Source organism: Ovis canadensis, chromosome 5 (genome assembly GCF_042477335.2).
Source record: "Ovis canadensis isolate MfBH-ARS-UI-01 breed Bighorn chromosome 5, ARS-UI_OviCan_v2, whole genome shotgun sequence".
Lineage (NCBI taxonomy): Eukaryota > Metazoa > Chordata > Mammalia > Artiodactyla > Bovidae > Ovis > Ovis canadensis.
This window is the reverse complement of record NC_091249.1, coordinates 53,117,652-53,131,703: the sequence shown is the minus strand read 5'-3', so window position 1 is coordinate 53,131,703 and position 14,052 is coordinate 53,117,652. Positions and strand designations below refer to the sequence as shown.

General features: G+C 48.4%; 1 protein-coding gene and 2 non-coding genes across 9 annotated transcripts; 2 read left to right on the top strand and 1 right to left on the bottom strand.

Moving 5' to 3' along the window:
* Positions 1–98: 98 nt before the first annotated feature.
* On the bottom strand, positions 99–10,599 carry TRIM41 (tripartite motif containing 41). 7 transcript variants are annotated; one of them, XM_069591815.1, is made up of 7 exons: positions 9,057–10,599; positions 5,143–5,238; positions 2,982–3,212; positions 2,431–2,453; positions 2,107–2,234; positions 1,506–1,687; positions 99–524 (listed from the first exon to the last, which is right to left on the bottom strand). In XM_069591815.1, the coding sequence occupies exons 1-7, from the start codon at positions 9,864–9,866 to the stop codon at positions 252–254; spliced, it is 1,743 nt and encodes a 580-aa protein (XP_069447916.1). In that variant the 5' UTR covers positions 9,867–10,599; the 3' UTR covers positions 99–251. The 7 variants fall into 7 exon arrangements, 6 of the variants coding, with proteins under 6 accessions (XP_069447916.1, XP_069447918.1, XP_069447917.1 ...); XM_069591817.1 differs by having other exon boundaries at positions 99–872; positions 9,057–10,586; XM_069591816.1 differs by having other exon boundaries at positions 99–872; positions 2,982–3,245; positions 9,057–10,180.
* A 1,568-nt stretch (positions 10,600–12,167) lies between these two features.
* Positions 12,168–12,240, top strand: TRNAV-CAC (transfer RNA valine (anticodon CAC)). Its single transcript has one exon. It is a non-coding gene; the product is annotated as a tRNA-Val (tRNA).
* A 414-nt stretch (positions 12,241–12,654) lies between these two features.
* Positions 12,655–12,727, top strand: TRNAK-CUU (transfer RNA lysine (anticodon CUU)). The gene has a single exon. It is a non-coding gene; the product is annotated as a tRNA-Lys (tRNA).
* The last annotated feature ends 1,325 nt before the right edge of the window (positions 12,728–14,052 follow it).

The following is a 14,052-nucleotide window of genomic DNA, read 5'->3' as shown; positions in this document are numbered from 1 at the left end:
CCAGGGATTGAACCCACATCTCTTGCTTCTTTTGCACTGATAGGCAGATTGTTTACCACTAGCAACACCTTACTCTCTAAAGGAATGGACTCCACAAAAGCAGCAGATAGTTTTTATTTCCACAACACAACCCATCTTCCTTTTCTCCCAGGAGCATAAAATTGACCTCAGCCATCAAAGCAGAGGACAAAAGCTGATAAGTGACAGAAGGCAAAGGGTTACTAGAAAAATAGATTCTGCCCAAGGCTCTCCTAGGGATTCAAATCCCTGTCCCAAGGCTCCCCTCCAGGGCTCACCAAATGGAGGGAACTAAGCACATGAAGAGAGGCTGGAAACTGACAAGGGGATTTTACAGAAAAGGAAAGGAGCCTGGCGGTGAAAAGACCTGAGGGATTGGGGTGGGGGAGGAGCCTTGCTCCTAGATTAGTGCTGAAAAAGGAAGGGGGAAGAAATAATTGGATGATGTATGTAGTTTCCATCATGTCGACCATTCCAGATCTCACTGAAGCTAAATTCTGGCCAGTCTATGGAGGTAGAAATTGGGGATGGAAGGAAAATTAGAATCCTTCCTACTTCCCCCAGAGAGTAGACTGTTGATTATCCAGCTCTACCCTTTTCCCAGCCTGCCTCCCCCAAAAAAGCTTCCAAATCCCTTAGCTAAAATTTGCATCAGAAAATGGAATGAGGGCTGTCATGAGTCTTGCCCAAATCCTCCAGCCTCAGAACTGACATGAAAGTTGAACAGGAATGGGGAAAGGGAAGTTTAGTAATGAGATTACAACCTCCCGTCATCCCCTACTCAAAAACTCAGATCCCTGGGCAGACAGGAAGGGAACACCAGGCAGCTGTTGTCATCAGGGACCCATGCAGACCTGTTGAACAGACCCAGTAGGTGAGAGAAAGCTGAGCTGGAGGCTAGGAGAGTTTATTAGACTCCTAGAAGTAGAAGCAGGGGCCTGGGGTCAAAGGAGCATGAAGCAACGCAAGAACGGGAGCATTTTAGCCCCCAAACTTAATGGGCCACCTTCCACCACCACCCGCCCCCCTAGTGCTAACCAGAGGGGCCCATGCGGGTGGCAGGCTGATCAAGGGCAGAGCTTGATGCGGGTGCCCTTGGAGAGCACCCGGAAGAAAGGGAAGACACGCTCGCCCAAGAAGGCAGCCGAAAAGGTGTGCACATGAGCCAGAGTCTCTGCATTGTAGAAGCCCAGGCGCCCAGCCTCATAGTCCAGGTACACGCCAAACCGCCGTGGTTTCTCACTTGGGCTCAGCAGTGTCTGCTCCGTTGAGCTTTGTGCCTGGTAGCGTTTGCCATTGGTGCCCACACACCACACTTCCCGCTGGAGCAGGGGCTGCTGGGGCAGGTGGAGGCGGCGGCGGCGGTGGTGATGGCGAGAGGAGCTGGCATCCCCACTGCCCACAGAGGACCCCCCAGAGCCCACCTTCTCCTTATGATGGGTTGATTCACGGGCAGCACCCACCGCCCAGCCCCGCCGCCCACCCACCTCTACCTCCCAGTAGTGCCGGCCAGAGCGGAAGCCCTGGGCCCCCAGCACGCAGCAGTCGGCCGAGAAGCGCTTGGAATGGTCAGCAACCTCCTGCCGCCTCTCTGCCAGGCGGACCCCCCGGCGGTCGGGAGACAGCATCAGAGCCGGGTGAGCCGTGTCAGGGTCCAGCGTCAGGTCCACTTGGGAGGAGGGAGGACAAATACGCCAGGGCTGGAACGACTGCTCCCTGTTGGTGGCTAACTCCAAAGTTTGGCCTTTCCTGCTGCCCTCCCCCTTCACCTCTTGACCTCCCCACCATCCAGCTGTCTTCAGCTCCCTGCCCCAACAGAGTCTGGGCTCAAGTTCCTAGGGGCTCCACTTTTTTTCCCCACTGTTTTCAGGACACCAGACAGGTTTTCCCTCTGGTCCTGCTTTTACTCCCTAACACCCACCTGGGCTAGAACAAAAATGCTGCTCTCAGCTTGAAGCCCCAACTGGCCTGCCTTTATCCTGCTCCAATTTCAGCACCCATTCCCCCAGGGCCCAACTTTCCCTCAGAACCCAATCTCAGGTCTGTGAAGGGGAAGGCAAAGGAAGGTCGAACAGGTGACCTCCCTACCTCGGGCAGCCTGACAGAACATCCGGCTCATTTTCCTCACGATGGCGTCTGTCAGGAAGTCATGGCTATGGGGTTGACACGGGTCAGGGGACCAGACCTCTGGGGGCTGCAGCTGTACCTCTTCACACCTGGAGAAGGGGACCGGGCAGGGGGTGGGACCATGATATTCCCCCAGAGGGAAGAGCAGAAGCTGAGGGGAAGGAGAGGGTCCAGGAGGCAGAAACTCAGGTCCTGGGGAAGGAAGGAGAGGAGCGGGATATCCAAGAGATGCAGGGATGGGGAACCAGATGCCATTGGGTCAAAGGATAAAGGGTGAGAACACACCTATTGAAAGTCTCCTTGATGTCCTGGGAATAACAAAAAGAGGGAGAGGGAGAAAGAAACAGAGAGTCAGCTGCACAGGGATGGTTCCCTTCTCCCCATCTGATTCCAGCCAGAGAAAGAACTGAACTTGGACAGTGAGTGAGAAAGCATATACAAGGCCTTTGATAAACACGCATCCATCTCAATCACCCATATGACTCATGCCTAATTTAACCCATCCTGCTGTGAGCCCACCAGAATTTACAGCCCCAGTAAAAGAATTTTCACAATATGACTTGGTCCTATCTTTCAAGATGTTAATGTCAAAAATTCTTTTCCAAACTCTTAAAATCCTTTTACAAACAATCTTCATTCTTTTCATTAGGTACATTTATCACACACCACATTCAGTATCAACTAATCTGTCTCCAGCCTCAAAAATTTGGGTTAAATCATTGTGGGTTCCTCCCAATGAGAAGAGAGGCAGCTCTGGACAGGTGTTTGGTAAGCACCACCTGATACAGCTGACACAGGGCTCTGGGGGGGTGGACAAGGAAGGGGCCATTGCTTACCTGGAGCAGCCGCAGGCCCCCTTGCTGGCTTCGCTCCTGGGCCTCAGCCAGCAGGCGGCTCAGCTGGGCAGCCTGCTCTGAGAGGCGGCTGGCTGCTGCTCCTGCACGCCCCAGCTGAGCTTCGTGCATCTCTCGGAGGCGCCGCTCTAGCCCTGCCTGCTCTTCCGCCAGAAATCGTGTCAGCCGACCAAATTCTGAGGCCACAGCTGCCAGCTCTGACTTCATCTGGCTCTGGGATGATGCAAAGGGGATGGTGGATACCACCTCAACACACAGAAACAAACCTCCAATTTGGTAACTGCTGCCCCTCAATCCAAGGCAAAGGAGCCCTACATTCTGAATGGAAAAGAGCCCCTGACCCCTTCCCCATCTCCTGGCTTTAGCAGGCTTTAGCATGCTCCTGGCACAATGGTCCCAAACCCACCAACCACTGCCTGCAACGCTTATCTACACCTTGGCTACTTGACTCTTCAGGTCTAAGCTTAAATATTCCTGAGAAAAGTCTTCTCTCTCTTCCAGATCTAAATCAGGGTCACTTACATAAATATCGTATCTTCTCGTGGCATATGCCTCAATTTGAAAAGTTATATTTACATTGGAGTATCTTTAAAAATCCTCTTTCCCCACTGCTCTGTAAGCTCTATTGCCACAGGATCCTCAGACCCTGGAACAGTGCCGACTACCAAGTAGGTGCTTGGTGAGAAGTTTTTGAAATAAATAAAAAATTCAGGAATCAAGATACAAAATCAGGGTCCTGGCTATTCCACTAATGACCATGGGAAGGTCACCCAATCCTTCTAGGTCAGATGTCAGTAAATTTTCCATAAAGGGTCAGATTCGATTTTACACTTTATGGGCCATGAGGCAAAATCAAAAATATTATGTAGATAATGTTAATATATAAAGAGAGAAGACCTCTACCCATTCCCACCCCATTTGCCTCGGAAGGGCAACCCTGGATGATCAGCACAGTTTTTACCCAGATATAAGCTGGAGACATTCTTAAGGGTATGTAAAAAGAATTAAAAGGCCAGAGTATGCAGGGAAGTCCTGGCTGGTCAAGTGTGTGAAGAAAATAGTTTCACTCTCTATCCCAGTGAAACTCAGTTCCTGATACCGCTGCACCCCAGGAGCCCAACATCTCAATTTGGGCAGCAGGCTAGAAGCAAGAAAATCCCTGACTCCCAGACTCAAGATTCCCACTAGGTGCCCAGCAACAAAGTCCCTAATGTATAGGTGGCAATGAATGAGCATGGGTCCTGGAAAGTGGCAAGGCTCAGCCACCCTGCCAGGATGGCAGGCACTGGAGAGATGGGGGACGACGTCAGATAGGAGGGATGCCCTGGCTTGGTGTCCAAAGCTCATTGCCAGGTCATTCCAGTGCCTACCAGCTTTACAAAAAGAGGCAGGAGTAAAGGGCTGGAATTAGGGGGAAAATATACTCCATGGGGAGGCGTAAGCAATAAAGAAAAAAGGCTGAAAAACACCAGACTAGAAGATAATAGGTCTCTATAATACTGACATTCCTCCACTCATGCCTTGCCCACCACCTGACATCTGTCTTGGAACCTGGAGCTTCTCTGACAGCTGGTATGTGAAGTTTGCCTTGCCCTCTTCTGTCCTCTGTGCTATCTGGAGTGATGGTATGGGGCAGCAGGTCTAGGGTTAAGTGTCTGGGATGGTAAACCTGCTCTGCAACCTTGAGCCAGGGACCAGCCCTCTCCAAGCTAAACCTATTTCATTCCATTTTGGAACCTAGGAATAAACATGCCTCTTGATTTGCTAAGGCTTCTCTGGTGGCTCAGATGGTAAAGAATCTGCCTGCAATGCAGGAGACCTGGTTTCAATCCCTGGGTCATGAAGATACCCTGGAGAAGGGAATGGCAACCAACTGCAGTAGTCTTGCCTGGAGAATTCCATGGACAGAGGAGTCTGTTGGGCTACAGTTCATGGGATCGCAGAGTTGGATACAAATGAACGACTAACTCTTTCTTTGAGCTGCTAAGACCCCTCTCCTCACAGACACCCAAGAAGGTGTCTACTTCTCTCCCAGGCCTTGGCTGTCCCTCTTCAGAGGATCCAGTCACCACTTGTGAGAGCCCATCTTTCCTGCTCTAACCACAGAAACAGTCAGTCAGCCCTGTCAAGGACATTCACTCACCTTCAACTCTGTCACCCGCCTCTCCTCCTTGGCCTTCATCTTCTGCACAGCCTCCAGGTGCTTCCTCAGCGGTTCCACATGCCCCTGCAGTTTGGCCTAAAGAGATGGAGAAAGGAAAGTTAGAGGTCTTGGACAGGAGAAGCACCTGCCCTCAAAGGCCATATCCCCCATTCTACCTGCAGTGGTTTGGGCTCAAAGCCTGATACCCATTACAGGTATTAAATGAGCATCAAATTCCCTTCCTCCCCTTTCTTCTCTTCAGATGATGACAAAGGCTTTCAACCCTCCTCCTGAACTCATGTACAAAGTCTACAAGTTAAGATTCTGGGACTTCCTTGGCAGTCCAGCAGTTAAGACTCTGCACTTCCACTGCACAGGGCACAGGTTCAGTCCCCGGTCAGGGAAATAAGATCCGGCATGCCACTCGGCCTGGTCAAAATAATAAAGGTAGGATCCTGATGACTACACAGCACCACACTCAAGAGTTGGGAGTGAACATGGCTTGAGCCCCTCAATGCACAGTCTTTCCATATGAATGCTCTTACATATGGTCCCTTCCTTCTCATAAGCAATCTTCCTTATAATTTTCAACTCTAAATACTTTTCTGATGATTTTATGCCTATGCTAAAAATCTTTCAACAGTTCTCCATGACTTGCAATATATGAGGCTCTCATTGCACCTTCATTTCTAGCTCCCCTCCTATACCTCCTGCACACAGAATCTTTAGTTTTAGTCACATAAAACTTCTAGTCTTTTCCTGAGCATAATTCCATACTTTTATCCATGCTACTCCCTCTGTCTGGGACTGCCCTTCTACACTTAGCCCAAGGCATTCTTCCTTTAAAACCCAGCTACCTGTCCATGCCCCTGATGCTCCCCGTCCATGGCCCTGATGCTCTCCACCCTCAACTTCCTCTGTGATCCCAAGGAACATGAATACACCTTTATAATACTTCCCTGCACTGTAATCACTTACATGTGTTCTGTCCCTAAGACACACAGGCTCATGGGAGCATGGACCCCATTTATTTTAATTTCTATGCTTCTCTCCCACTCAATTACTTGCTAAATGGAAGACAAATACACTTTCCTCCTAAAGTTTTAACTCATGCAACAAAAATGCACTTGAGCTCTGTGTTCTAATCGTTTGTAACAGAATCTTGTGCTTTAAAGACCAGAATGGATAACCCTGGTTTTTGTGCCCTTTCCTTTTTTATGCCTTCTACTACTTCTGCCTTTCTACCTCCTTTTCCTTGGGGGGTAATACAGCCTAGAAGAGCTCACACCTAGACTCAGATCTGAACCTGAATGCAGGCAAGTGACCATGCTTCAAGTTACCTCACCTTAAAAAGGGAACTAGGAATAAGAGAATCTACCTTGTGGACATGATGCTTAGCACAATGTCTGACACAGAACAAAAGATCAGTACTAAATGTTATCTAGAATTCCCTACCCAGGCCTAAGCTCCCAATGACAATCTGATAATGACCCTTGATCTAAAGAGGTTACTGACCCAGTGCACAAAAGGTAGTCATTGCAAGGTTAAATAGTTGAAAAAAAAATCATAATAAAATTACAATCAATCCATAACATAAAAATAGCATAAACAACACAAAAATTTGCCTTTTGCCATTATTTTCTATTTTTTTCCAGTAGGGTCAATAATTTCAACTCTATTAATTCAACATTTATGCTTATATTTCTTATTTAATATTTTTCCTAAATTATGGACAAAAAATTCCTACACGAATCCAAATAGAGTACCATTTAAGAGAAATTTTCAAGAACCTTTAACTTTTTTTGAAGCTTTATTTATATATCATTTGTGCATTATTACCTATTCAATAAAGAAATATTTCTACAAAACAACACTGTGCCAAGCTAGTGCTAGTTAGTGTGTGTATCTGAAAAGAAACTACCTGCCTGTAAAATACCCTGTAATTTAGAAGAGGAGACTCAAAAAATTAGTTGGACATAATAAAATGTATGTATTTACATTTACTGATCAGTTAATGTCAGACTTTGTGTTTAGTGGCCTCTTCAAATCGCAGAGCTCTACTGGGCTGGCATTCAAAAGCTATGGCTAACACAAATTAAAATCCAGTTTCAGAAGTTCTTCAGGAGAGTTCTGCAAGGAGAGGGTGGAGAAGGGATGGAATGCCCCATGGATATGCCACCCTGGGATCCAGTTAACAAAGTGACTACACATTGATGGGTACAGGTAACTAGAAGCCAAGAGGATACAAAAGGGAAGGACAAAAGGAGCTCACAATGTCCCCTAATAATGTAGGGCCTAAAAGGCAGGTGGTAGTACCAGTGCAGTGATTTCCATAGTAGCCTGGGCTTTCTAAAGATAACCCTCCCTTGTCAGTGATTCAGAATCAATGATGGTAGGGCCCACCGTACTTCTGAAAACCTCCACTAATAACTGGAACAATCAGCCAGGTTTGACAATCACTCTGTGGGAGGAACAGTTACTTGTCATAAGGAGTGTATATTTGTCTTAACTGTACATACCACTCCCAGCTGAGAAGCTCTAGACATCTTACTCTGAAACTGGAGTAATGATAATAAAACCCAAATGAAGTTACTGTACAAATCAGGAGAAGATTATGAAAACACAGGTCATAAAACAGAAAAGCTCTGTGCAGACTACACAGAAGCAGCTACCCTCTCCTCCTGGTTCCACTTCTACAAACCATCTGGCCCTTCGGTAAATGTTATTTCTACCAGCTATCTCACACACAAATCTCCTTTACCTGTGTCCGAAAAGATGTTAACTAAATTAGAATCAAACTTCGAGAAGAAAAGTCACATGTCAGAAAAATCAAACAACAGACATCTAAATAGTGGTGATGTTGTAAAACAGTATAGGCCAGGAAAGGCGGGGCGGGGGGAGGCGGTGTAGTTACGAGGAACTGTGTGGCCCTGTGTGTATATTACTTACATCTCTCTGTTTCTGTTTCCCTTCCGTTTCCCAATCTGTAAAACGGGAATACAAACCACAGCAAACTCACAGGTTTTCAATTTTAAATGAGACAGTCCAAGAAAAAGTGCTTAGTACAGTGCAGGGGTACATAGTAAGTGTTCAGTAAACATTAACTTTTAATCCTGGAGAAATTATAAAGTTCAAAGACATTCAGAGACTAAGGGCCAGATCTTCTGACTTAAAAGCCTATCCCTCTTTTTAAATACCCAGGAAAGGTAAGAAGTGCTGGCCAGTACGAAAGAATGATTCCGCAAGGAGAAAACAAAGCCATATCTTGGAGTGGGTGGGGAACCCATTAGAACAAGAGCAGAGCATATGAGTCTGATTCTAGTAGTCAATACACACTTCTGTTCCTCAGAACACCTTATTATTTGAGGCCCAAGCTCTTTCCTGGAGAAGGAAATGGCAACCCACTCCAGTATTCTTGCCTGGAAAATTCCATGGACAGAGGAGCCTGGCAGGCTACAGTCCATGGGGTCGCAAAGAGTCGGCCAGGACTTTATGACTGAGCAAGTTCTTCCCATTTCTAGAGGTTTTAATCAGGGATAGAGTTTTAAGAGTCATTCACAGTTAAATAAGACGGGTGGTAAAGCCCTAAGGGCTTGTCACTTGCATTTCTATAACTTAGGGACAGTGAAGTGCAAAACAGCAGTGGCTTTTCCCCAAGAGACAAAGTCCAGTGATATGACATCACCAGATTTCGTTTGAGGAAGCCAGTCTTCCCTGGTCTTCTCCACAGTGTCTACTTTGTCTGTGTCCAGGATCCTTCTCACTCTAACCATCCTGGTGCCAGTAAGTGCTTAGGTAAGGAGAATCAGCTCAACAGTGCACGAGGATCTCTGGACGGGAAAGACACCATTTCCTTTCCCCAGTTTCTCTTACTTCTTCTCCACCCCAACTAAACTCCCATCTTCTACTCTCACCTTGTACTCCTGCACCACCTCCTCCAATGGCACCACGCTGTGCTGTTTGTGGTTCCTGGATTCTCGACATACCACACAGATGGCCTCTTCATCCACCTCGCAGAAGAGCTTCAGGGCTTCTTGGTGTTTGGGACAAATGCCCTGCTCGTTCCCACGGCTCCCCCGACCAGCGGTTGGGTGCATCTGCCGAATCACCTGGACCATGTTGGCCAGCTGCAGGTTGGGCCGGAAGCTCCGCCTAGGAAAGCTCTTGCGGCACTGAGGGCAGGTGAAGCACCTCCGAGGAGTTGGAGGCGGGGGCAGTGGGGTGACGGGATCTAGCTCCTCTTCCTCGTCCTCCTCCAGCACTTCCTCCTCGTCCTCCTCCTCCTCTCCCCTCAGGTCCTCCTCCATATCCCCCAAGTAGTAGTCCAGGTCTTCCTCCTCCTCCTCCTCCTCCCACACGTAGTCCATGTTGTCCCAGTTGGATCCGCCCATGCCACTGGTCCAGAACACACCCTCTTCTTCCTCCTCGACCTCCTCCTCCATGTCGCCCTCATAGTCTTCATCGCGCATAGGGGTGTCCCAACCCCCACCGGCCCCCACAGCCTCCACTTCTTCCTCCTCTGCATCCTCCTCCTCTTCCTCCCGGTCTAACTCTTCTCTGTCCTCTTCATCCTCCCCTCCCCACAACTGGGTTACACACACTCGGCAGAAGTTGTGCCCGCAGCCGATGGACACGGGGTCCGTGAAGTAATCGAGGCAGATAGCGCACACCGCCTCCTCCTGAAGGGTCTGCACAGGGTTGGGTGCCATGGCAACGGCAGCCATCTTAAGTGTCCAGTCAGCCAGTATAGACGGGTGGTGAGTGGTGGGGGCGGGGGGCGGGGGGGTCTTCCCTCTCAGACTCCCTGACGACCCAGCCCCACCCCCAGCCCTGCCCCTCCACACCTCGCCTCAAGCGCAGCCAAAGAAATGTCCTCCCGACAACACACCCCTGCACACAGAGTTCCCTACTCCCAGACCACAACCGAGTCCCTGAAAGGGGAGGGGACAGAGCTGAGCGATACCGCCAAGTCCCTCAGGTGGCCCTGAGTGCAAATCTGCCCCAACGCTCCCTTGGCCTCCTCATAAACCCCCGCCCCTCCTCACTTCCTGGCTCCGCCCCCTCACTTCCGGCCTCCCCTAACACTTCCGGTGCTGCTAACCACCCAAGATCGCGAGCTCCCTCCCAGGTCACGCTACGCCCCTTTCTGCCCCCGCTTCCCCGCCCCGGGTCTCCAGATGACAGGAAACGGTGAGGCGACGCTCTAGCAGGCACTCAGGAACAGGGAGGGAGGCCTAAAAGGACGGAGGCGTACGACTCTGTAATGCGAGGGAGTGGGGAACGCAGACGAAACTGAAAGCCCGGCCTCCCCCATCGCCCGCCACTGGGGATAAATTTCGGGGGACCTTGGAAGGGCTTGGCACCCGTCTGCTCTCTATGCTATGACCGTATCGGCCCAGCGCCATCCTACCGACCGGACACGGAGAACTGCAGCAGGAACTCCCCACGGCCGATACCGGAAATGGGAAGGGCGGGTGTCGGTGAGAACCCTGAAGTACTTCCGGCCCATCTAGGCGAAGGACTTTGTTGTTTGAAGACTCCGAGAGTCGGTCCGAGACTGACTAGGGGGCGGGGTCTGTAGAAGTGCGGTGGAGGTGGGACCGGAGACCCCTCCCATCCTCCCAGCTGTAGTTGGCATTTCCACACACTTTGTAGAAACTACCATCGGTCACTGTCGCTTCGTTTAGATGAACTTTCTTAACTGCCATCGGTAAAGGAACAGTAGCAAATCATGACATGCACATTCACACAGTGGAACACTTAAGATGTAAAAAAGGGAATCCTCCCCAAAATGTACAAATGAAATGAAAAAACCAAGGTGCTAAACAATCTATAGAGTATAATTGTAAAGAAGGGAAAGGGATAGGATGTTTAGCTTTATAAGTGACTAAGTGAAGTCGCTCAGTCGTGTCCGACTCTGCGACCCCGTGAACTTGTAGCCTACCAGGCTCCTCCGTCCATGGGATTCTCCAGGCAAGAGTACTGGAGTAGGTTGCCATTTCCTTCAGGGGGGTCTTCCCAACACCAGGGATCAAACCCGGGTCTCCAGCATTGGAGGCAGATGCTTTAACCTCTGAGCCACCAGAATCCTGTGCTAATTCATAAAAGGTAGTTCCTATCTCAGAGGGTTTAGTGAAATTACTGTTGTGCAAAACTATTATAATATTGCCTAGCACATAGTAAATGAGATACAAGGTTTAGCTATCCATCATTATCATCGTTGTTGTCTATCTCTGGATGACTATTAGTGTATCTAGGACACTTTTCTGTAAATGTCGTTCTGTCTCTTTTGAACTTGAACCAAGTCAATGTATTGCCTTAAAGAAAAAAGAAATAATTTTGTTTCCCACCCCCCAAGTGCTATTGAGTCCTTCAGCTCTTTCTGAGCTGTGCACCGCGCGTGCTCTACGCCCAGAATACTTCGAGGTCTGTCTTCGTGGAGTCCCAGTGTAAGAGCAGGGGCTCAAACTGGGTTTGCGGCATTGGGTTTTACTTGAGAGAATCCTAGCTAGGATGTAGAACGGTATCGGTAAAGATGCTGCTGTGGTACCTGGAGCATCTCAGCCAAATGGATTGTTTGTTTGTGCGATAGAAATAATACTTGATGTTTTTAAAAAACATGATCTTGCTTAATTAAAAAAAATTTTTTTGGACAGCAGGGAAAGTTACGGGACTCTCTAGTGAGTGTTGGGCGCTGCGCAATGCCAGAACTGGGCACGCAGAATTGACCCTGATCTCGAGGCGCTTCTCACCTCTTGTGGAAACTCCAAAATGACATGTGCTTTATAAAATGGTGGTCAGAACGCGCCCAAACTACGAATCTTCGTGCATAAACTATGTACTAGGCCGTGCCAGGAGCTGCAAACGCTACTGTGGCAGATAAATGGGACCACCAGACCTGAACGTGGTTCAGACGGCCCCTAAAGGGAGCCCCATGTCCCTTTGGAATCTTGTCTTATCTTGTCCTGACCAGTAGGGGCCATGTGTAGATTCAGGGAGTAATCAGCGAGAGAGTTGTTGTGGGCGTTTCCGTAGTGTAGTGGTTATCACGTTCGCCTCACACGCGAAAGGTCCCCGGTTCGAAACCGGGCGGAAACATGGCTTACTTTTCCATTTTATTTTATTATTTTTTTACTTTTCAGTTTTAGTCACTATCTCTCTCGCGTCCTGGAGTGAAGACCGTCACATCAAAAGTGTGTGTGTGTGTGTGTGTGTGTGTGTGTGTGTGTATGTTTACCTGTATTTCTGTTTCTCGGAGACAGGCAGTGAAGCGGCACTGTAGCAGGCAATACTCTGCTCCAATGGAAATTCGGTTCTGGCACCTCAGCTAATCTCCTTGCTCTTCCCCTCAGAAGCCTGCATGGCGAGCTATCCCACGTCGAGAGGGTGTAGATTTCAGATCCCTTCGCCAGGCGCACAGTAGGAGCTCCATAGTACTTTTGTAGTTGTTTAGTGATCTGCATCCTTGCTGGATTTTGGTCTCCTGGGACAGGAGGTGTACTCCTATCTGTAGCCCGGCTAGCTCAGTCGGTAGAGCATGAGACTCTTAATCTCAGGGTCGTGGGTTCGAGCCCCACGTTGGGCGACGGTTAATTTTGGAAAATGAGACAATAAAAGATCTCAATGTAAGGGCAGCAGACCCAGACCCTTCTGGGATCCATCTTCCCGCTGATGATGGCCAGTAGCTGGGCTACAGAACAGATGGAGTGCACCAAGCTCAAAGGGGACAGTGAAGGCTGAGTACCGGCGACAAATTCCTTGTTTACGAGACAACCCTCCTCCAGAAACTGCGGTATGACCCCAGGGCCCCTTGATTAGCGACCACTTTACCAGGTGATTTTGAGGTTAGTATTCCGAGCTCTTCGAGTCTTGGCCCTATTTCGAAGTCTGAAGCCCTCACGTTCAATATATTCTCTTTAAGCTCGATACTGAGTCGATCTTTTGAGAAATGTTGCCCTACACATCCTAGTCTCCACATTCCCCCCCCACATAAAGGAATGTTAAAATGCCCGCCCCCCCCCTTTTTAAATCTTAAAATCATGATACATTTTACTTATAGAGTTCTAAGACTGATGACCTATCAAACACATTATTCTGGGGAAAGGCATGTTGGAGGATATGCTTTCGACAGGTCTTTACAGTTCTTTAAAAAATTATCTTTCTGTTTTCTTTATTAATTTATTTTAATTGGGGGCTAATTATTGACTATACCAAAGCCTTTGACTGTATGGATCACAATAAACTGTGGACAATTCTGAAAGAGATGGGAATACCAGACCACCTGACCTGCCTCTTGAGAAATCTGTATGCAGGCCAGGAAGCAACAGTTAGAACTGGACATGGAACAACAGACTGGTTCCAAATAGGAAAAGGAGTACGTCATGGCTGTATATTGTCACCCTGCTTATTTAAATTATATGCAGAGTACATCATGAGAAACGCTGGACTGGAAGAAGCATGAGCTGAAATAAAGATTGCCGGGAGAAATATCAATAACCTCAGATATGAAGATGACACCACCCTTATGGCAGAAAGTGAACAGGAATTAAAAAGCCTCTTGATGAAAGTGAAAGAGGAGAGTGAAAAAGTTGGCTTAAAGCTCAACATTCAGAAAATGAAGATCATGGCATCAGGTCCCATCACTTCATGGGAAATAGATGGGGAAACAGTGGAAAACAGTGTCAGACTTTATTTTGGGGGGCTCCAAAATCACTGCAGATGGTGATTGCAGCCATGAAATTAAAAGACGCTTACTCCTTGGAAGAAAAGTTATGACCAACCTAGATAGCATATTCAAAAGCAGAGACATTACTTTGCCAACAAAGGTCCATCTAGTCAAGGCTATGGTTTTTCCAGTAGTCATGTATGGATGTGAGAGTTGGACTGTGAAGAAGGATGAGCACTGAAGAA

What these genes read in the sequence shown, in the direction of transcription:
- TRIM41 (XM_069591812.1), bottom strand. Translation starts at nt 9,866, where the DNA reads ATGGCTGCCGTTGCCATGGCACCCAACCCTGTGCAGACCCTTCAGGAG. An exon ending in ATCAAGGAGACTTTCAATAG is followed by an intron (nt 2,235 to 2,430) that starts GTGTGTTCTCAC and finishes CCCCTTCTCCAG; the next exon opens with GTGTGAAGAGGTACAGCTGC. An exon ending in GTTCTGTCAGGCTGCCCGAG is followed by an intron (nt 1,688 to 2,106) that starts GTAGGGAGGTCA and finishes CCTCCTCCCAAG; the next exon opens with TGGACCTGACGCTGGACCCT.